This window comes from Phymastichus coffea, unplaced genomic scaffold (genome assembly GCF_024137745.1).
Source record: "Phymastichus coffea isolate CEN01 unplaced genomic scaffold, Cenicafe_Pcof_1.1 PCOF00039, whole genome shotgun sequence".
Taxonomy (NCBI): domain Eukaryota; kingdom Metazoa; phylum Arthropoda; class Insecta; order Hymenoptera; family Eulophidae; genus Phymastichus; species Phymastichus coffea.
The window spans coordinates 246391-270169 of record NW_026706850.1 but is presented as its reverse complement, the minus strand read 5'-3'; the positions used below and the strand labels follow the sequence as shown (position 1 = coordinate 270169).

Here is a 23779-nt window from a genome sequence, read left to right as displayed (position 1 = left end):
ATTGTATCCTTTAATTATCAAAAAATCAATTTAATATAATTATATACTTGTTTTTGTAATTAAAGTATATAAATATTTTTCTTTGGTATTTTCAAAGAACAATCTTCTTTAACTGTTTACTGATCATTCAAATTACCCTTAGAAAAATTTATTTATGTAATTTATTAATGAGGTAAAATTAACAGCTACATATATACTTATTTACGGTAAACAAAGATCAGTAAAAATACTTTTAAAAATACTTTTAAAAAAGTTAATAATAAAAAATTTTAAATACTGCTTATAGTTTGAGAAACTTGAACAGATGTAAAGATTTCTTTGATCAATAATAATTTTGTTTCATTCGAGAAAATGAATTATATTCGTAAGAAAAAGAATTTTCATTGATTGTTAATTGGGAATGTAATTTCATTTTTCGATAAATTATCTGATATTTTCAAATTTATACGCCACGTTGCGGACTGTCGAAAGTTACTCGACTCGAAAAGTATTCTATCTCATATCATATTGTACTGCATAGCTACAGCCATACATACGTGTAATTAATTGTGTAAATCCGTGTGGCCATACCATAAAATAGTAGTTGTTATTATAACGCCGGTAACAACGAAAAATTAAACGTTAATCAAATAATTTGTAAATTATATTACTTAAAAATAGTAAAGAATGAGATTTTAGTTTTACTAATTGAGTAGTTTGATATTTAATTTGGTGTTTTTCAGTGAGTAACGGAAACAGCAGTTTTGGAGAATTAGTTTGAGGTTATATTTAGGGCCACGTCAACAACAATAATTGTGCAAAAATGGGTGTAAGAAGCTTATTTATTATTTTGTTTAAAAATATAGTACTTTTATATTGATTTTCCAACGAATATTACAACAATTATTTATTTATTAGCATTCGAAGTCAATTGTGTTGTAAAAAAAAGCTAACTTCTTGTATTAACTAGTATAATAATATAGCGATGTATTTTGCAGCTGGAAATTGATTCTATGGTACGATATGTGTCGCCAATTAATCCTGCAATATTCCCAATCTTAACCTTGGTTCTTCTGGGTATCGGGATTTTCTTCACAGCATGGTTCTTTGTGTACGAAGTCACCAGTACCAAATTTACCCGAGATATTAAAAAAGAAATGCTGATCTCTGCAGTTGCTGCAATCTTTTCTGGGTTTGGTGTTTTGTTCTTGTTACTGTTGGTTGGAATATATGTTTAGGTAGGTTTATTTTTAAAGAAAATTTATATTTATATGTCGTTATCATACTTTTGTTTAATAAGAATGTTTTCAATTTTAGGAATTGTGTGAGACTGTTCAATGTTATACAAACTGTGCTTGTGAATATTGATAACGCTAAATAACAATTTATTCCAATAGTAGTAGTATTAAAGGTATGTGTGTGTGTTTTGAATGAAACCAATATTTTGTAAAGAATAAATCAGAATTGATACTACACTTTCTTATTTGATTTTACAACAATGAACTACATAAATTATAAGAGACAATGCCAAATAAAATCATTTTCCTTGTGTAAATGTTTTAAGTTCATAATTCAAAATAATTTTAAATGTGATTATCTGATTAATGAAGAAAGTTTACATCTCTACAGATTTAATATCATTGATTTTTTTAAATTAGTATTGTTCTTCTTTTCTTTCTCTAACTAAAATATTCTTATTTTTATCTAAGACACTGCAATATCAAAGCTTCTGTATAAATATTTATAACACAAAAAATTGAAAAATATAGTCTTAGGTTTATACAGATCATTTATCTAGTAAATAAAGATTTTGAACCAACTTTCCATTTTTGTATTAAAGTTTGATTTATAATTAAGTAATTAGTAATTATTTGCATGAAATATTGTTATTATTTTTATAAATATAATTTATAAGTTAAGCCTTAAGTTATAAAACTCAAAATTGTTCTAATTATGAAAAGCTCTTATTCTAATTACTCCATAAAAATAGCTTGAATAAAAGTTAATAAACCGTTGTTGGACCGTTTCGTCTTTTGTTGGATCATGTGTCTCTCGTGACCCACTGATGAGATCTGACGAGTAACTACAGACGAAATACATACTTTTTTTTTTTTTAAACCGTCTTTGATGGAATATTTGAATACCGATTCTTCAATTCGATTTTGATAATAATTTTTAAGGATCAATGACACTATTTCTAATAACGTGATAGAAACTAAAATTTGTTACTTGAAAAGATCAATGCCTGCACCCTCTTGTAGACAATAGGTTAGTATTATTTTATATTACTTTTTTTAAGGTATGGATAAATGTAACTTCATTGCTAAATCACTATAATATAATCATTTTATTCAACACAAGTAACATGCCATACACATTACATTCATCAATTTCTTACAAAGCTAACATCAAACGAAATCTTGTCAATCACACCAAACAATATCTACATATTTCCTGTCGTAGAAAATACTTCACGTTATACCCTATACTCAAAAATTCCACTCATGGTTACGCGCTTCATAACCATCGTCATATCTTAAAAAAGGATAATAAAAGTTCTATACCTCCTGGTCGAGGTACACACAGAACGTGTGAATATATGGCCTCGTTGAGAAATTGCACATATTTTCATACCTAACATCTTCTTAAAATTTATACATTTAAGTTTAAAAATAATATACTTAAACTCATTTATAATAGTTATTTAAAAAAACAAAAGTACAATTCGGCACTAAATTATCATACATGAGCTCCTGCTGAAAATTATGGCAATGACAGTTTCGCGCTGTACACCGAAAAAATTTATTTACACGAAGAGGCAATTGCCACGTCAATTTCATTATTATCATTATTCTTATTTTTTTTTGGCTATTATATTAGCTTATTGTCGATAAAAAATACTATATAAAAATCACAAACTTAGGACGATCGGTCTCTCGTCTCTCTCTTTGTTCCACTTTGATCGTCTCTCGCGCGTGCACAGAAGAAAGAAATGCGAATGAATTTTTATTTACAGATCTATCTGATTTTAATGTAACATTATGTCATACGTAGACCTCGCTACGTTTGCTGCCAGCAACCGGCACCGGCTGACCAACGAAGCTGATTTTCCGCACAGCAACTGCTTGGCGTTGATCGAAACTACCACTTCTTGGCCTTTTCACGGGCGTCGGCAAAGTTGTAGTTTTGATCGTTCTTGCTGTTGCACTCTCTTGAAGACACAAATCATGGGGCAACGAATTACTACGATCATCTCGTGTCGGAGGCGTTACCGGAGGTGCTGGTAACGAAGTCGATCGACGACTCTTAGGGTGATGTTCTTGAGGAGAACGGCGATCGGTCGCTGCTGGCGGTGTAAAGTTTTGGAGGCTCTGAAACGGATTTTAATGGTTGAACTATTACGTCACGAAAAGTGCGTTCAATTACAAGTCTGTTAGTTGTAAAATTAATTCTTCACGATCCCCGTCAATCTTTCTTTTCTTAGCGGCAGTATTGTAATAGTAAAACATATCAATACAAAATTTAACAGCATGTTAATATTGCTCGATTCAATTTGAAAGAACGATTCAAATTTAATAGAACGATTCAAATTTAATAAGTCGCAGTTACATCAATGAACGAAGCGAGATTTTTATTGTTCAAGTCGCACTAAGCGATCGATTTGCGCAACGCGCAAAAATACTTCGTAATGCCCAAATGAACTACAAAATGGATTGGTTCCACGAGTAGACCGTGGCGTATCGTTAATCGTCTCCTCTTTTCCTCTTAAAAACATTGTTGTCGTTCTGTTTGAGCGAGCCAATTTTTTAGAAACGGCCATCGAGCAACGAATTGCATAATGATTAAGTAAGAAAAAAGACTCGCGCGTGTTTAGTCGTATAGAACAAAATCGTTATCCGCTCACCCAATCAGGTTGTTTGTTGCTTGCAAGACCAGCAATCGTCAAAGCATCCAGCTTCTCGGGACTAACTAGAATTGGCGAGCTAGTTTTGTAACTATCTACAATGAGTTTGCCTGCTTTGGCAATTGAATTGCTCTCGTCCTTGTTACTTTCCTTAGCATCATCTTCGCCACTCGTCGGCGTAGTCACTTCGGTGAGGCTCATCGGCTCTGTCAAACTTGCTGACTTCAAAGAATTGGCAACGAATAACGGCGCTGCCTGCACAAACCTCGTCAATTGGCCCACCGTCACGGCCGTCACAGCTGTCAGTGGTGCTTGAGTCAGTTGTTTCAGATTTTGCGGCAACACCGCTTGAGCCAATTGTGGCAGTGCCGCCTGGTGCCTTGCCACCGGAGTCCCTTCGGTTTTTTCTGCAAATTTTACGACTCGAACTTTAATCGCCCGCTCTTCTGCTTCCGTTGCCAACGAATCGAATCTCTCGTTACCTTGAATGGGAGACAAAATCGGCACGCTAGCGGCATTAACAGTAGGATTACTAACGACAACTTGTAGCACAGAAAAGTCATCGATGCCGCCGGTCTGTTGATACGCCGGTGGCGATAGAATACCAATCACCCCGGCGCCGATATTAGCCGCATTACTCGCTGACAACGCCAGACGTTGCTCTCTGTCCACGACTTCCTTCGTGACGTCTGGCGTTGGGATTCGCGGACGGTTCTTCAAGCTTATCGGTATGTTGTTGAGCTTGGGCAGGGTACCTGAAAATTCGAATACAACGTTCAATGAAAGGCTTTGCGTTTGCAACGATATGTTTCACAGGATCGATTTTAATTTATTTATATCGGCGCGATTCGACCATTTTCCATAAAGCTCGTTCCCATGCATAACATACGCGGACCATGATCTTCCATTAATACACCCGACAATAAATTGGCGAAAATCGTCGAGCGAAGCTTTTCGGAATGGAATCATCGCTATTTGCAAGCTACGCGAAAAGAAAAAAAAAGAAACTTTCACAATCGTGCGAAAGTTGAATCAGCCTGGCGCGTAACCTCAATTTTTCTCTCTGCTGCTAACCGAAAACACCTTTGTACGATAATGTCAAAGCCAAACACGCGCAATTAATAAATGCGCGTGTGACTCATGTACAAAGTACCTTGTCGCCTGATACGCTGGCTCTGTATGCTCTTGCGCCTGGCGAACCTGTCGTACAGCGACATTTTCACCCCGGTGTTGTTGGTTTGGTTGGACGATGGTCCATTGGCCAAACCGCCAGCAGGTTGCGTTTCAGGACTACTGTAGACGCTGTTGTGGCGATTACGATTGAAGAATGTGCCACTGCTGTAGGTGGTCGAGCTACTACGTACCGAACCCATTCGGCTGACTGCTCGGGACAGCCAATTGCGTTTACGCTCGACTAGAGGTGTATCCACACTCTCCTGCGGGATGATAATGCGTATTTGATCATTTCTCCCTCTCTCTCTCTCTCTCGAACTTATTGTAAAAGGATGACGCGCGAAGAGGGATTTTTCCATTTTGCGAATGAACGTGAAATCATAATACATCAATCGCTCGCGTCACGGGGCATAATAACAAGTCACTCGACCACTTTGCATCGTTTTTTTCTCCCTCGCACGGGCAAGATAAATATATTTCCGCGAGAAATGAAATTTTCGAGCCCCGAACACCTTGGTAAACGCGAGGAGAACGCGCTGTACTTGTTAGCGATCGCGCGAGAAGAGAAAAGAATTGGACATTGGTCATTGCAACACCGAACTCTCGAGTAGAGTAGCATCGCATCGAGAGAACAACACTCACGTAATCGGCATAGACGTCGTCCATTTGGCCGGCCTTGTTGTTAGCTCGATGCACGTGCAGTCCAGTCAGTAGGTTCGCGTAAACGGCATCGCTGTCCTTCACCTTGTAATGTTCCGCCGAACCTGCCGGTTCTTCGCGGCGGTAATTCTCGCTTGCGACTGTGTACGGCAAGTCTGTTGGCACCACTTCGTTCCAGTACTGATCCTTTAGGAGCTCGGGATGCTCTTCGTGCATCTCATCGACGATCATGTAGCCGGCCTGAAGAGGACGATGGTTGGTTTTATTTCAGTGCGTGGGAATTTACTCGGGACCTTGTAAGATTAGCGTTAGCAGTCGATAACGAGTTCTCTAATCGTTGCAATTCACGAGCTGAAATTGCTATATGGGCGTACACGCGCATTTATTTGAAGTTGAATCACTGTTGTTATTAATGAATTCTCGTGGCGTAGACAAACGAATTAAACTCGATTTAGATATCATCGCGTTCCCTCGTTACAATCTTTTGTTCGCATTTCTGTACGATCCTCCTTTGAAACCGTCGTGGCACTGGCCGTTCTCTTTTATTTTTTTGGCACTTGAGAAGAAAGGAAATTCAATGTGAAAGGTCTACTTTACAAGCGTAAATACAGCAATTAACTTCAAACTGTACAAATCACGCGAACAAACATTTGAATTTCAAAAGTAGATGAGATGTGCTTTCGGTCAACTAATGAGCTGGGAACTAACGAGCAAGCAAGCAGTCGTCTTTTTTCAAAGAATAAGCAAAAAATGTCTGCACTTGATATTACCGAATCGACTGAGAGTGAGTAAAAAACGCTTGAATGACGAACGTAAGAGAGTGAGAACATAAAAAACAAGTCGGATGTATTCCAAATCCAAGTGACGTAAAGGGAATTTTGCTTGTCCGAATCCTGAAAACCAGTTTGTAAGAGAAAAACCCAGCCTACCTTGATGTGGCGATCGATCAGCCAGTTCAGCTCGATGTCGTCATCGTCCTCACCGAAGGGATTGATCAATACCTCGGCGACTTTCAACCAGCCGACGTAAAAGCAGAACTGCAAGGAAAGCAGCTCGATGACAAATCTTTGCGCGCGCACGAAAGCGCGAAGATTCGCACACTCACTTGTAAGACAGTGAAGAAGGGGAAATACATGTCCGGCATCTCGTACTTGCCATTGAGAGCTTCGCTTTGACTGATGAACTGCCTACCCAGTAGCGCCGACAAGAAGTAAGCGTAGAGTGACAGCGTCACCACCTGCAATAATCGTCACGTCCTTAACCCAGTGCCCGCGTGTACGTTTTTCGCGAGAGACGAACAAAGGAAACTCCGTCGATCTTTAGAGCCATTCTGCCTTTTATCTATGCGCTTAGCATACGGGCCGGTAATTGATTGTGCCAATTAAAACTGCAAGGAAAATTGCCAGGCAGCTTATCCGAAGCGATTTTACGGAATCGCGTTCTTTAAGAGTATCGCTATCTTGGCTCTTTACTCTTTCTGTTTTTACGGGTTTTAAAAAAGGAACTGTAGTGGGATTTAAATGATTCGTTAAACGTTAGCTTTAATCTACCTCTGTTTTTACATTTACGCGTTGGTCAAAAGCGCGTAGCTATTGCTTTTCTTTCCTTGAAAAAAAAAAAACTTTGATAAGAAGTTCTACTCGCGTATAAAATTGCACAAACCTGAGTGTAGACCAGAGGTACGCAAACAGTATCGTAGCCAATAAGTCCACCAAGCTTTTTCCTTATGTCGCTCAATTCGACGAGCAAAGTCTGCACCACGTGGTCACTAGTGATCAATCCTTCCTTCCTCGCTCGATTGATAATATTGGTCGCCCAAACCAGTGGCATCCAGTACTTGGACATGGCAGCCTTCTTGTTCATCATCTCGAAGATCTTCCTCTCCGACTCCATCATCAGACCTGGACAGCGGACCAGAAACAAAAATTCAAGTGGCAAGGCTAACGAAGTTAGCCTATTAATCGGCGTAATAATAGGACCTTATCTGCGAGCACATGCGCACACACGTACGCAAGGTCAACAAACGCTCGTGACAAGGCCGGCGCCTTTTAACGACTTTGAAAAGGGGGAAAACGAGTTCTCCGCGTTCGCGGCAGCGGCGCATCTCCTTTCTTTCTTTCTTGCGCCCAACGGCCTTGCCACGCTCCGTTCGGGTGCAATAGCCCCTTGCTTCGTATCGCCTATCACGACGTTTGCTATGTAGGTGAAATGATCGATCGTTGAGCTCGCGGTCACGGTGCAAGGCTTCGATTGCCAGTGTGCCGGTGATCGGTTTAGCATTGAAGGCAACGATCGCGGTTCGACTTTTCTTTTCTTTGGTGGCAAGTGCTCATTGCGAGCGCGCCTGATTGGCTCAAGAAATTGACTGTTATGGGGACTGCGCGTAAAATTATGCATTGATTGACGCGCCACACGTATATCCCGAAGAGCAGTGGCGTTCTCGAGCTATACGGACGTCTGATTTGGTTGACATGGGACTTCACCAAAAAGACAGAGAGACAAATGGTCCACGCATTAAATCGACGAAATTGCATTCGAAAGGAAAAAAAAAAAGCGTTTCGATGATCACGCGTGTAGGTCACGTAAAGGTGAAACCACTCTGATTAGGAAAGGCAGCTTGCGCGCGTGTGCACGTCCGTTAGAAAGGGACGTAGCGCACGTGATTCCGAATGAAGCTCACGCATCTGCTTGACACATGTAACCGACAGGTTCGATTTCACGCGGGCAAACACACCTGCAGAAACTCCGGGAAAATCCACACGCGAGTGCATTTCATTGTTCTCTATCTTTGTGTAATTGGTTTTGACGCATTGTTGTTCCCAGTGGTGTGTGTATACTATGTTACGATGGAATTACATGCGTTTGATGATTTCTTTTTTACTTTCGTTGACGTGAACTTATTTACAATTATGTCGTGTACTTCACTAATCGAGAAGTAGACTTTTCTCTCGATTCAGTTATCCGTCTTCGTACAAATCTGTTTCGCTCAGAGGAGGTATCTTTTCGTCACGAAAATCAATTAACTTGTATATCTCTTCAGCCTTCCATTCGTTTTATCCATATGGTCGTCGATTTCGTTGATGTCGTTCCAACGAAACTCTCGCATCATCCACTCGCACGTGAAGCAATGAGTATCGCAAAAGTTTCGCCGAAAATTTCGCGTCTCGCCCAAGCGACCTAAATACAAAGACATCTTCACTCGTAATTTAACGACCTGGCGTGTTGCAGCAGCAGTTTGCGCGAAAAAAAACCTTACAAAATTATCGTTTCGACGTCGCCGTACCATTACAAGGCATTATATACTCGCCCAAGGAAGCAGCGAAGTAAAAAAAAGAAAAAAAGATGTCGCTCGTAGTGTCGGGTCGTTAACCGATATCCCCGTTACTTGGATTCGCAGACGCGTGGAATTCGAAAATGCTTTCCTCGTGTGTGCGCGCGCGCGCATCGAGAGAGTCCTTTTGCTTCAGAAGGATGCAGGAAGACGGCGACAAGTGGAAAGTACCGTCAGACAGGCGCCACTTCTCACCGCGACGGGAGCTAAAATTATACCGCGGATTTTTTTTTTGTCGTGCGGACAAGCTGCCTGCTGGCTACCTGGCACTCGGCGCGCGAGGTTTTATTTTTCGTTCACGCTCTCGCAGTCACGACGAGAAGATGCGCCTCCGAAGGATGAAGTTTTCGTTTTGTGCCCGTCGCTGGATGCGCGGTTTTCGTTTTCTTCTTCCTCCTTGTCGGTCCGACGACGCGGCTCTTCCATTTTGCGTCCGCAAAATCGAGGCACACTTTTTGACGAGATTCCGCAGCGAATCGCCCCAAATACATGCCGTTCGTTTGTGAAATGAGCTGCGCGCAGGCTGATTCATCGCGCGCTTTTCGTTTTTCTCGTAAAATTTTCAAGGTACGAAGATATATTGTGTGTATGCGCTAGAAAATGTAAATGCTATTTTTACCCACTTTTCCGTACTTGTCATTGACTTAACCGTATATCCAATGTCTCTGTGTGTGATTTATCTTACGCTATATCATCAAGTGTGCGATACACGGTAGCAATTATTTATCTATTTTTAACTTCGGTAAGAGAAAAAAATCAAGTATCAAAAAGAGAAAAAGAAAAAAGTTACTGATCGAAATAACTCACTGACCAACGTCGACGATGTGTTGAAGTGTTGGAAAGCGTCGTTTAACACGCAACGATATCCTCTGCAAGGTGATCACGTATGCGAGTACAGCATACCTCACTATGTTCCGCCTCATAAGACGTCCTCGTTCGTCCTGTGCCAATCGTTGTGTTACGGCAATCGTTAAACATTTTTCTTCTTTTTTGGCGAACGATAATGATTATGTGCAGCTTACGTTTCCGGGGATAGCAGCGCTGATGAACAGGGCAAGGTTGTCAGGCCAAGGTAATAGTTTGTACTGCTCCCACCATCGCTTGACAACGAGACTCACGTAGAAACCGAGCACGAATGACATTGGTATCGACTCGCTCGAGTTGCCGAAATAATAGCGGATCTTCTCGAATATCCTGCAGATAACATACATTTGAATGCTTTTTTGTACATTTTTTCGAAGCAGATTGACAATCTTGGCTCGACTTTTCTGCTAAGATCGCGCGCTTCTCGTCTTCTTTTTTCTCTTTTAAAGGACGTTGACCGCTTGTTAGGTTCAAGGCTAATACGTGTTCTATCGCGGAAACGACCAGATTGGTCCGAAACGAAAGAGTAAAAGGCTTCTATACAGACGCAGCGTTAACATCCGCAATAAGAAATTTGAATTTTCATTAACCCACTTTTGCCTGTCCCCATTTCTCTTTCGTTCGCGCGTCTACCACAAAAAGCACACCCGCGACGGCATCGAACTCACGGCAATTGAGTTTCCGAGCGAGGCGAACCGCGAAGGCGTCTCCGTTATGCGAATTCCATTCAATTATATTTCCAGTCGGCCGAAAACGTCCATCACGAACCGCGAACGCGCGCAGGTAAGCCGCAGTCCTGCGGCCGAGCTAGCTCATAACACTTCCCGAGACGATTAGCGAGTCGTCGGAAAAAAAAGCCATTTCACTCTCTCCTCCTCCGTTGTAGCGCATCGAGCTCGAAGATAGATTTCTCATGTTATACTGTACTTCTGCTGCTCCTCGTCGAGCGCGTAGCGATAGATGAAGTTGATGATGTAGTAGGCCAGCAGGTAGACCAACAGCTCGCGCCAGATAAGCTTGTACACGGAGCCTCGCCATCTGTGAGCAGACAAATTACCATCGACTATTAGACGTATATCCTCTTGGGATTCCCTTCGTGTGTGATGCCTCTGCTTTGATGACTTTATTCCCGGTTACGCTTGTTTGTATAGATTGCTGCTAAAGTTCGCTTGCTGATCATTGCAATCTTGCGCGAGCGAATATTATTTCGAATTCGTATTGTATTCTATTTTTTTTTTATTTTCCACGATAATGCTATCCACGTTCCATCGAGTTTTTTTTTTAATTCACCGATATACGCATTTCACTTCAGACGCAATTAGGCCATCCAGTCACGATAGTACGTTACCAACGTTTTCTTTTATTTTTACAGCAGCGAATAAAAATAGTCGCAAAACGAAAAAGTAAAATGGAGAACTTACTGCGTAAGTGGAAAAATAAACAGAGCGTTATAGTTAATAAAGCTTTTCAACCTAACAATCACCAACGTCACTCGTAAATCATACCGTAAAAACTAGTCGTCACAGATGTATATCCTTATGGATAGTTATATAAAAAACAGGAGAGAGGATTAAAAAAAAAGAAGTCCGCATCCACGCATAATTAATTCCTTGATGACAAGCAAAACGCACAATTTACATTACGCACCGCTGAAAAAATAAAGCACTCCTTATCTCTCGTGTATGCGCGCCTCTGTTCCCTGGGAAATGCCGCAGCCGCGTTCTCGCGGAGAAAAAGAAAGTTTTATCGAAAATAAAAGTGTCATTATGTCATCGCTGGCGTGTGCTGTGTAAGAACGAGCGAAATATTCAGCGCCGCGCCGCGCGCGGGCAGCGAAAGATCGGTGCGTTCGGGATTACGGAAGTCCGGTCAGCTATTAGCGAGCACGCTGCGTGACTAAAGGGCATTGTCGAAAAAAATTTTTGTTTAGCAGGCAAACGCTGTTGCGCAATTTTCGACGCGCGACGCACGCGGGTTATGTGTGTTTTTTGGAAACTTGGAGTCGAGCGAGTACAATTGAATCTAAAGACGACAAAATCACTGAATTAGCTGACGCAGCGTCGTGTTAACAGAAGTTGCACAGCCGCACATCGATAGGAATCCGATAGGAAGCCGATTACTTGCTTAATTGCGCTTGGAAATTCTCGAGTGAAAAAGGCGCCTAGACAACGAGTTAATTAGCGAAGACGATTTCCGTGAACCATAGCAACTCGCGTATACTTATTTTCGCGACTTTGTAATTCACTGATGTAATAATGCGCCAGACACCATCGCTGAGATTGACAATTATTATCGTCCCGCGTCGTCGCACTGAGGAGTCTAGAATTGTTTTTTTTTTCGAAAAGAAAGAAACAGCACTCGAAAGGCTTTTCAAGCATGACGAAATTTGTTGACGTGGCTCTTTAGAATCCCAATTCCCGAGACGATTTTTTTATAAATATCGAGAACCAGAATGAATTTTGTAAGCAAAGATAAAAGTTTTATGGATTTATAATTACAATGATTTAAATAATCTTTAAAAGACGCTTGGCAATGTGGACACGGCAAACTCGTTCGGGCGAAAAATAAAACAGATGTATTCGCGAAGGAGGAGACAAAAAAATCGATGGAAAAAAGGAGAGATGATTGCACAACAATTTGACAATCCCTCTAGAGAAAAGACGCGAGATCCCGCGGTCGTTAAGGCGAAAATTCATGCTCATTAGCGGGCGATTTCGTTTCCTCGAAGCATCTCCGCGAGGATGCGCGCACACAAAGTCAAATAAATTTTTCCTCGCAACGCCGCGACGTTTAATGAATTGCGAGTCCATAAAAAAGAAACATAAAACACGACTCCCATTGGGAGCTTATTACTTATTAAGTTACGTAAATTCGTCTGTTATTGAACGTTCGGATGCGCAAAATAGAATGATTACGGGCATGCGCGCGTTCGCGCTTTTGTATGTCAGTCGAAAAAGTGGAGCTAACGGTGTCTAAACAAGGCTTTTCTTCCGATATTGACGACTTCCGCCGCGGGATAACTCGATTACCAACCGACGAGTTTTTGCCGGGGTGTCTGCGCGTAGACACATACTACGTTAGAAATAGATCGGCGACGATCGGCTTTTTTTTTCATCTTCTACTTGACATTGTTTATTGGTTGTCGGCGTCTTTTCTCTCTCGCGTGCGATGATTGGCCGTAAAATGAGGATGGAATGCCAGAGCTATTCGCAATTTATTACCGGGTTTAAAAAACGGAAAAGGAGGATGAATATAAACGATCGGTCAAATTGAAACGGACGATAAACATTCGCTTTATCCACGTTCTTTCCGCGTTTATTTACATTTTAATTGATTTAACGATAATTATGAAGTAACTTTTTTTTCTTTTATAAATTCACCGATAATATATTTTGAAATCGGTAGTTAATATAAACTACGGCATGTCTTTGTTTTGCCATTTTAATATTATTTTTTATAACCGATTCACATTCACCAATGTGATTTGATTAGTTTCCTGTACATTTATTTCGTCTACTTTCTAAAATAAAATTTATAGCTCCAACGTCCATTTTAAAAACTGTTCGAAAAATAAATGGATTAACGCCAAGACGAATGGCGTAAAAAACATGCAGTCGAACATATTGAAATAAGATCGATTGAAATGAAGATTCAAAGCAATAAATTGGCCGTCTAAGCATCTGTCACATTAGCCAGTCTACTTATCCATTATCAGAGTCGATCACCTTTAAAGCGCGATCCGTTATATGTAGTATGTATGAGCATGTCCAAGCTAGTGGAAAATTGAATAAGTGTTTGGTGAACGCTCGAGCAGTCATGCACCTTTTTCCTGAACTGCAAAATGTGTCTCTTATATACACAGCGACTTCTGCGGACGATTTTCTTTTTTTTTTCTTTTCTTTTTTATAGAATTAATTATGAATCTGACTTTATAAAAAGGATTAATTTAGGACGAGTTTATGGTAATCCGCTCGTTATCACCTTTTGATATTTATTAACTACTCGACAATTTATTAACTGCTAACAAATGAGTTACGTCATGCCGCAGCAGAGTTGTTAACTAATTGCTTATTTGTTAGATGAGTACAATAAATGTTGCTCCATTCGAATTTCCGCAAAGCAAAGCTATTCGAAAGTCGATAGCAAAATCCTGATGACCTTCCCACGCTTATAAAAACAAAAAATCAATCCTTGCGAAAATTCTACAATTACGAAACTTTTATGGAGAAAATATTAAAACATTATTACTTCACACACATCAAGCGTCAATAAAATCTGAGCGCACGCGCTCGAGAAACGTATTGCACGCGCGCGCACGGGCAACAAAATCAGCTCGGACAAGTTCGAATTACGAAGGTCGTACACTATCGCTTTTCGCCAAGGCAATGCTCACTATCATCTCCCTCGCTCCGCCTCGTTAAAGAAAAGCACGCGCGCGCGCAAGTTAAGCCAATAAATACAAGCAACGATAGATCGCGAGCAGCGCGTAACGGAAAATCCGTACGGTTCGTGCCTCTTTCGTTTTTCTTTTCTCCATTCGACTCCGTCGCGCGCCACATTTTCGCGCAGACGCGTTGCGCCGCGCATGACACGGATTGCGAAAAGCAAAAAAACTCAACGCTCAAGGTTTGCATCGCGCGCGCACGCGCCCCGATCATCCGCGACGCACCGCGCGTTCGAAATGTCGATCCACGAAGTGCGAGTATAATTCTAATCGAAAAAAAAAGAAAAAGAGAAAAAGGAAAAATAAAGGGGAAAAAAAACCGACGACGCATATCAAAATTGTAACCAACACACGCGCGGTCGTGGCGTGGCGCGCGCGAAATTCGCGATTAGCCGGCTATATAGCATACCGATGAGAATTTGGCGTGACACATTTCGACTCGCCTTGCAGCGCAGCGGCGGCGAATAAAATCGATACGAGAAAAGAGGAAACGAGATATCGAGCCAGTGCCTCGCCGATCGACGAGCGTATCAGCCAATATAAAAATCCCCACTCGCGGATGCTGATATGTCAAGTTAGCGTTTGTACGCGAGCGAGCAGTAAATGATTTGATGCTCCTCCTTACGATAGGCCTGCTTTTGCTATTGGTGCTAGAAAGATTTTTCGCGCGACGCACTTTGCTGTTATCGGAAATCGGAGAGTATAAAGAAAAAAGGAACGCGAAACACGGGGCGCCCAAGATTGTTTGATACGTAACAAGGCGTAATCTTCATCGATATTCACGAGAGATATGCGAGTAAATCGCATACGCAAAATTGATGAGCCGGCTACTTGCAGCTGACGTAAATTGGCTTTTGACTATTTATTCCGTTGGCTGCGGGCGCTTCGCTCGTATGCAGGTGGTGACGCTTATTCATCGACGTGGCTTGTTATAGAAAAATCATACGCGAGCAAAACTTTATCCTTGTCAATACTGTAATGTCAGCAGTATACTTTTCTTTATTTTTACATTGAAAAGTTCAACAAGTGCTTTATACTGAGGAATCTAATAGTCAGAATGACTCTGAAAACAAAACACAAATTCACGAAAAGACATTAAGAAGGAGATAAAAGCAATTTGAACATCAAAAAGCTAATGAATAATTAATTATTCTAACCATTGAAATTCTTTCCAATTTGAATCAAAATAAAATCGAACAAAAATTCTCTAACCATCAAACGCTCCTGTGTGCGACCAGAGCAAAAAAAAAGGCGCAAAAATCCAGTCTCGTGCGAAAGAATTTCGTCCTCATCCCAAGTGGTCAAACTTCACGCACGCGTAAAAGCGAGTGAGCGAGAGAGAGCAACGAAAGCGAGGCTTCCAAAGTCCAACTTCTCTCTCTCTCTCTCTCTCTGGTACGCTCGAGCGAAGAGTCAAAATCGGCAGCGAGGTGAATTGCCGTGAGCCAAGGCCAACGACCGGCCTTAACGGCGAATCGCGGGCGCTGTGTGTATCGACAGCTGATTTATATGATCTTTTTGTCTCAGGAAATCGCCTTGCTGCGATCGATCGCTTGCGTTTTTCGTTCTTTAGTAAAATATCGCTGCAAGGAGGAAGAGCAATTTGCGCAGTTTGAGTCATGCCGATGCATCCGCTGCACGACGCGACTTCGTGCAAATTTATGCAGGATTACATGCTCTTTGTTTTTATTTTTTTTTTTACATGGGTAATGAGAGTTTTTATGTGATCCTATCAGTTTTTGTCATTTATCTATTGATTGCGCTACGATTTGATCATACAGTTTCTTACATGGTGAATTTTCAAGAAAATTTGAAGTCAATGTTAAAATTAAGTATTAAACAGTATTAGAAAGAATATTAGAAGTATTTATTTGATCATTATGCAAACGAATACATTAAATTGCCATATTGGTGATTTAGAACGAATAATTTCCAACAAGTAAAGTTGTAACGAATCGAAGTTGAATCACATTGAAAACAAGTTTACTCATTAAGAACTGTATATTCTAAATTTCAATTTAACGGAGGGAGTTAAAAATTCCCAAGCGTCTTGTAAAACGTCCAATAGCGAAAGCGTTCGCACTCTAAATGTCTTGATATTTAAAGAAAGAAGCAGCTTGTCATCAGGTGGAAGACTAACACGTATCGCCCATCTGGAAGGCATTGCGCTCAAAGACGACTTTCGCAAGTATACGTATGCAGATGTGGTCGAACGTCTGGAGCGCTCGGTGCTCGCGCGCATCGCAATAATAGTAATCATCTCGTCGAGCTTGCGCGGGCAGCCTGTCCAATTTTCTTATCTTCGCGCAGCAACGAGAAAATCAAATGGAGGTGCATCGTCGTACGGCTATTAAAAGCTTAATACCTATTCCGAGTAAAATCGCCTCGAGACTGCACCACGAATCGACTCGTTGTGTAAAAAGGAAAGACCGCGGCTTGACTTTTCGGTCGGAGTGAGAAGATAATTTCCACGCAGCAGTGGTGCAGCGAAGGTCGAAGAGCAACAAAACGTTGCATAACGGTCACGCTTGGTAGCAACCACAGTAGCGGCAGCGTCGAGAGTCTTTAATCTTTTTTTTCATTCGATCTGTGTGCATGTATGTGTGTGTGTGTGTGTGTGTGTGTGTGTGTGTGTGTGTGTGTGTGTGTGTGTGTGTGGCGCGCGCGTGTACCCCGAGGATGCATAGAGATTCTGCTTATCGCTTTTTTGGTATGCACCTGTGTACGAGGCTGGAACAACTATACCTGCCGGAAGATAAGTATCAATGACGCGTGCGAGTCAGGAAGAATCGAAGGGCAACATCTAAGGAGGCCGACATGCTTTACAAGGATCTGAGAGATTTAGACGCTAGAGATGTCGGCTTTGTTTGAAAACGTTCGCGAGGTTTTTGCGTGCGATGACGCGGTTGCCAGAATGCGCTTCGCAATGCGACACTCTTCTTTTGCCTTCCAACTTTTTTGTTTTTTTTTGCGAGTGTTCTAGTTTTACGAGTCTCGTCAGCAATTGTAATGACACAAACTGCAGAAACGTAACATAAACGAAAATGGTAGAGGTTATTTGTTTTCGAAGAAAATTCAACAATGCAGAACATCCCACTCGTGATATTATAATCATCAGCAAAGTTCTTCAACAAGCTGTTTAGTAATTTATGCAAATGTAAAGAATATACAGAATGTTACGTGAAAAGAATGCCAATTTACATTTTCCCATTGACTTATCAATAATTTTCTAGTTGCCTTTAACGCCTCTGTCGGGAGAAATTAAATGGAACAACGAGAGAAGACCCTTGCAAATAAGAGAGAGAGAGAGTAATTTTACTACCTTACAAGAAAACCAAGAAGAAAGTGCAGTGTCTAAATTCGAGGTCGTGTAATGCCTGCCAATTACGCTTATCCGCGAGGAGGAGAAAGAATTTTCTATTCCTGGAGGCGCCGTTTCTATTTATAGAGCGAAATAGGCGGCGCCCTCTTCGAGCATATAACTTCCGCGCGAGTGCTCCAACATCCTGTGAGCAGGAAAAGTGAATATCTCTCTCTCTCTCGCGCGCGCGCGCGCGCGAAAGTGTGTGCCAGCGGATAATTACGACGCCGGATGATTATACGAGACGGAGGACGGGAGCTTTCGGATCGATTTGCGCTTAAACCTTTAAGCGAGTGCGTCGACTTCTGATACGGTTCTCCTCGGAGAATTTTTTTTCCACCGGTGAGTCATATTCGCTCGAATTATCATGATAAGAGCGAGAAGTAACTCGGCGAATTCACCTTCTTAGTTTTCCTCTCGATTCCCTCGGCTAAGCGTACATGTGCGCCTCGCAGCGCGTGATTTATTTTTTATTCGAGAATAAACATTCGGACATTCCTGGCGATAAGTGGCTTTTCTTTCTTCGCGCACCGTTGCGATTTGGTGTTTACTTCGGTTGCGCCGCGTCGCTAACAATGTTATTCAATCGATTCTTCATCGCGGCATCGCTTCAAATCCGTTTCGCTTTTTTTTTTCTTTATTGCACACATCTTTCGTTCGCGTGTACTCATGGTAAATACAACAATAATAACATTATACTCTGTCATGAGCGATCTTTTCGCATCGATCATCGCGTAAGTTAAAAAAAAAGGCTTTGAAAAGCTAATTTATTGCTCCGATTTCTGCGAAGAAGCTGCACACATACGCGTACGCTTGTTTACCCGCAACAACGATGAAAATTGTTTTCACCCGGACGTCGTAAAAAGCGATCGTCAATTGGCAAAACAGAAGAACGACCCTTTTCCAATGCAACAGAAAAACAACGTGATTTATTGTTGTGGGCGGTTTACGCGGCCTTCGATTCTTCATTTTTTTTTTTCGATAAAATCGCTGATCATAGACTTATTGCAACGCACACGCATGCACATATCGATGCATCTTTCTATACTTTGGAACAGCTGCTTGAAAGCGCGAAATGCTAATTCCTCGAGTATGCGCGCATTATGACATCGAATTGTTTTGCCCACACACGCACACATGCGCACGCGGGCGCGCATGCACACAAGTAACAGCAGATATATCGTTTCTTATGAAACCATCGCCAGCCGTGTCCGACATTCACTCTTTTGCTCGCGCACTAATTACCCGATTGGATGAAAAAATGGAATCGATGTCACCCCGATATCCCATGCACAATTGAAAGCCGGTGGTTGCACAACCATTACACTACCCGCCATGTTCTTCGACATCGACTGTTGTTTTTTGTCTTTCCGTTTTTTTTTTTTTTCTAATTCCCTCGTCACCGACCAACCGATCGCCGTAGACAGAGATGAAGAAGAAGAAGAAAAAACGAACTGGTTTTCTAGGATGGTAGTGATCCAGTCGTGGCGATCGTCGTCGGCGAAAGGGAATCGAAAAATATACACCGCACACACAGCTGTTAGCTGCTGGCGGCGTTACACAGCTGATCGACCTGACACACACTGGTACAGTGTCCGTGCATTCGTGCATATACTTACTTGATGAGGATCCTCCAAAAGCAACCGAATGCCGAGCCGTTCGGCACTTCGCTCGCGTACGAGATTGTCATCCTTGTTGCGCACGCGAATCCTCTCTCTCACTCTCTCGCTCTGTCCTCGGCCTGTTCGTCACATCGGGTAGTGACTTTTTCGCTCGGCAACACTACGGCAGCATCAAAGAGTCGCTGTGAAAAAGGGATCGCCGCGGGAAAACTGAGCGGAGCGAGTCAGCAGCAGCAGCAGCACGCGCCCACCAGCTGCCTGACTGACACTACTCGCGATCGAGCCGAGCCTCGGAGAAATGGTTGCGCGCAGCCGAGAAAACCGACCAGAAGAGAGGGGCCCACCTGTGCCGTGTGCCCGCGCGTATGTGTGTGCGTTTCAGCTCGTTCGCTCTCCTCCGTGGTGGCAGAGCCGTACGCAGGCGCTCTGGGGGCCCACAGTTGCGGATACGCGCTGCCCCAGCTTCATTGTTGCCCGTGCGTCCGTTTAAACTTGGTCACGTTCGACCATTATTCCGAGGGTTGACGGTCGTCATCGGTACTTTTCCACTGCGAAGCTACGCGCCGAGAGGATCGATTTCGCTGAGGTCACTCGGCAACTCACGCCGATTTTCGTCAACGCAGATACCGATTGCATTTCGCTTTGTGTTTACGTGCAAACGACTTCGACGCGTTATTCTAGCTAACCGATGTCATTTGATAACGATCTCTTCCATATGTACTTTGAAATAAGTATAATATATGCGTGCGCGCTTTTATCACAGACAGATAAGCATTTTTGATAAGGAAAGAGAAGACCTGCATAATTTTTGGGCATCTCGTACATTGACTCGGTTCCCTTATTACTTCAAGTGAGAGAGTAAGAGTGAGTGGGAGGGGGAGAAAAAGAGAGGAAAATAGAGGGAGAGAGAGAGAGGGATAGAGATAAAGAAAGAGAGAAAAAGCCGTTTAATTTTGAGTGTCACAGCGACACCTGGCAACCGATTTAATAAGCTCGCACTCACCTTGCCAAGGCCTAAGCCTCGGGCGCTATGAAGATTTTACAGTTTGCATTTGTCTTTGTTTCTTTTTTAATAAGAGAGAGAAAGAGAGAGAGAGAGAGAGACAACGGAGACAGAGGGACAGACAAAGAGAGAGACAGAGGAAATTGATTTTAATGATTCTTCCGCCTTTCCGCGAGGCTATGAGTTTCTTTGAAAAAGTGAATGGCGATCTTTTTGTGAGGGGGTTCGCTACGTGTGTGTGTGTTAGAATGTAACGTGAGATGTGAAATAGTTAGGCCTTATTTTATGTGTAATGTTGACCATTTACAATTTGATTTTTTTTATTAAAAAACCATAAACATGGAGTTTCAAACATTTTTCTAGTTATATACGTATAAACTAAGCGTTTTGCTAAACATGGTTTTAATGTAATAATTCAATATTTATATGTAAACTACAATGAACTACATTTAGCATCGATTTTCGTAGAGCCATTTTAAAACCACATGGATAAGTTTGTTCAAACTATATCTTTGAGCGTCTTTGTACTTTTGCCAGAAGTAAAAGTTCTATAATTTTAACGTACTCAACATCCTCTTGGAGTTTATACCTTAATTAAGGCGACAATTATCGGAATAAACTATAAAAAAGCTTCAATTAACGTAATGATAAGACAACGAAACAATAAAAATAAAATATTACTTACTTTCCAATGCTCAAGACTTTATTTTGATGCTATCGCGACTTTCTTCAGTTTGAAAGCTTTTTTCAGTTGAAAACTATTTGTTACACCACAAAAGAGAAATGAAGTTTTACTTTCAGTTTTACTTTGTTTGTGCTTTATCTCGATAATTATGAACCAGCAAGGCAAGTATATTTTTTTATTGTCCGAAAAATTAGATCTGTTGAAAATACAGTACAGTTTTCTTAAGAATACATTTTAATAATTTAAATTGATTCTAAAAATTAATTTAAATTATATCAAACTTTAAAAAAACGAGAGTAAAGTTGATAAAAATCAAGTTGGTTTCCTAATATACGGAAATTTTCAAAATTTTGGATCTCCTCGTCTTTAATTATAATAATATTCGAATTGCCATCAGTAACAGACTGAAACATTGAGATTTTTAATACATATTTCAAATATTCAAATAAAATATATTCAGTTTGAAAATAGCTTATTAAAATTGTTTCCATCTTATAATAGTGATATATACATTAAACGGTATGTATTTTCATAAAAAGATTTTAACAAATGACTAGCCAGAGTTAAATTATTCATGAATATGTTAATTTTAATAATAAATTAATTTTATTAAAATTAACATATTCATGAATATGTTAATTTTAATAATAAATTAATAGTGAACATGCCAATGATAAATTTTATTTTGTAATTATGGAACAAGTGATCTGTAATATTCAATGCCATTTCATTATAAAAATATCAAAATATGTCCATAATTATTATTTTATATAATTGATGCAATTTTTTTTCGTCCAATTTTTACCGGTGATATTAAATGTATTCCATTATTAAGATAATAAATATTTTTATCTATAACATTGGAAAAATGACAATTGTAAAGATTTTTTTTGCAGTTAAGGCTAGTTGCGACAATGAAGGATGTAATAAAAAATGTTCCCGTCGAAGGGGAGGAGGATAATGTGGGTGTGGAAGTGAATATACTCTATGGGATGCAGCATGTTTTTACAACAAGATTAGTATTTTCAAAATAACTTACGGATAACAATTCAGTGATAGAAATGTTTATAAAATATTCAATTTTTGGAAACGTTCATGTATTTCTAAATATAATATAAAAATAAGCTTATATTTGAATTGAGGAATGTACGTATTTACATAAGAAACTTTTGACAACTCACTAGCTAGATTTTAATGATTTATGAATACTTTAGTTTCAATATTAATAAACATGTCAGTTATAAATTGTATTTTATAACGTTAAAACAAGTTGTCCGTAACTACATAAATTTCAATAAAACGTTTTCAACAACTCATTAGCCAGAGTAAAATTATTTATGAATGCGTTAGTTTCAATATTAATAAACATTTCAGTGACAAATTTTATTTTATAAACCTATCATTTTCACGATCACTGGATTGCCCACCACTATATATACAGCTTCAGTCTTATAAACATGCAATTTATCATAAATTAATAATTAAAGAATTAATATTTCCAATAACAATTAATAGGAACTATAAGTTAGTAATGATTTTGACAATGAATTAATCTTGGTATATTTATAGAAAAGAAGAGTTACTCTGACTCGGAGTAAACTTTCCGAAAGAAAAGTCATTACTACGCAAAATATAGCAAATATAGCATATAAAATTATCTTATACAACTTTATTTATCTGTAACGGCATGTAATATAAATGTCATTGTCATTCTTCAGGACTTGTAAGCTTCAGTGCATGGCTGATATGCTATCTTCAATATCTTATATAGATATTGACAGTGGTAGTATGTTTATTCTAAAGGCTGACCAACGATCACTGAATTCCGCAACAGCACCAATCAAAGAAATTAAACACGCTCTCATCACGTACATAATCCTGAGGTACTTTACCGAAAAAATATTTTGCATCAGGGTCAGCTCTTATCTTGTAAATGATATCCAATATTATCACCGATTCAAAAATTTTACAGAAAACAAACGAATGATCAAACTTTTGACAGTTACTGAAGAATTCTCTCGTACAGTAGATGAAGATAAGATCTATATTAAGCGGCGAAGTGCAATGACGTATTGTCCTCCTTTCATCAACGTTGAAAATCAAACAATCATTCCCTTGCATCAACGTTGGCTCCGTAATTTAGCAGCAGTTCAATTGCTCTCAATGATGATAAATCGTTACGTAGAGAACGGCTCGGGCGAGCAGATGCAAAATATAACTACGTGAAACCAGAATAATATTTAGAAAAATAATCCATCGTTTAATTAAAATTCACGTCGAGTTTTAAATATCTCTCCACCACAGCAACGATCGTTATGCGTACAGGCCATGTGAAAGTGAGAAATTCCTTGATGATTGACAGGATTAGCAATGGTTTATCGAGCTCTCTCTCTCTCTCTTCGTTAGAAAAATAATGTATCTTTCATCCTCTATGACAATATCTGTTGCGTAGAATAGAATAAAAAAATTATAGTTAAAAACTTGAACTCTTTCACATTTACAACAAATAATTAAAATTAAGAGCGAGTGCGCACTTTGTATGTTCATTAAGATTAATTTATATTGGCGTTTTGCCGTTTACATCAGCAATTATAACATCAGCTCTGTTTCTCAATAGCAAGCGCGTTATCCTGTAAGTGTTCTTATGCTTGGACGCGTTATAAAATATACGAGAAAGGTGTGAAGCGACGTATATCCAAGCCAGATCTTTGAGTCACTGTGAACTTGAGCATCAACACCTGCGCCCTTTCACG

General features: G+C 40.2%; 1 protein-coding gene across 2 annotated transcripts; it reads right to left on the bottom strand.

Moving 5' to 3' along the window:
- Window positions 1-2313: 2313 nt before the first annotated feature.
- LOC131663853 (bestrophin-3) lies at window positions 2314-19616 on the bottom strand. 2 transcript variants are annotated; one of them, XM_058934560.1, is made up of 12 exons: window positions 19336-19616; window positions 10839-10949; window positions 10070-10241; window positions 9859-9988; window positions 7379-7617; window positions 6822-6953; window positions 6646-6753; window positions 5699-5956; window positions 5037-5319; window positions 4366-4638; window positions 3884-4290; window positions 2314-3350 (listed from the first exon to the last, which is right to left on the bottom strand). In XM_058934560.1, exons 1-12 carry the CDS (start codon window positions 19404-19406, stop codon window positions 3024-3026), a joined length of 2511 nt encoding a protein of 836 aa, XP_058790543.1. In that variant the 5' UTR covers window positions 19407-19616; the 3' UTR covers window positions 2314-3023. The 2 variants fall into 2 exon arrangements, with proteins under 2 accessions (XP_058790543.1, XP_058790544.1); XM_058934561.1 differs by lacking the exons at window positions 10070-10241; window positions 10839-10949; window positions 19336-19616 and having other exon boundaries at window positions 9855-9971.
- Window positions 19617-23779: the final 4163 nt, after the last annotated feature.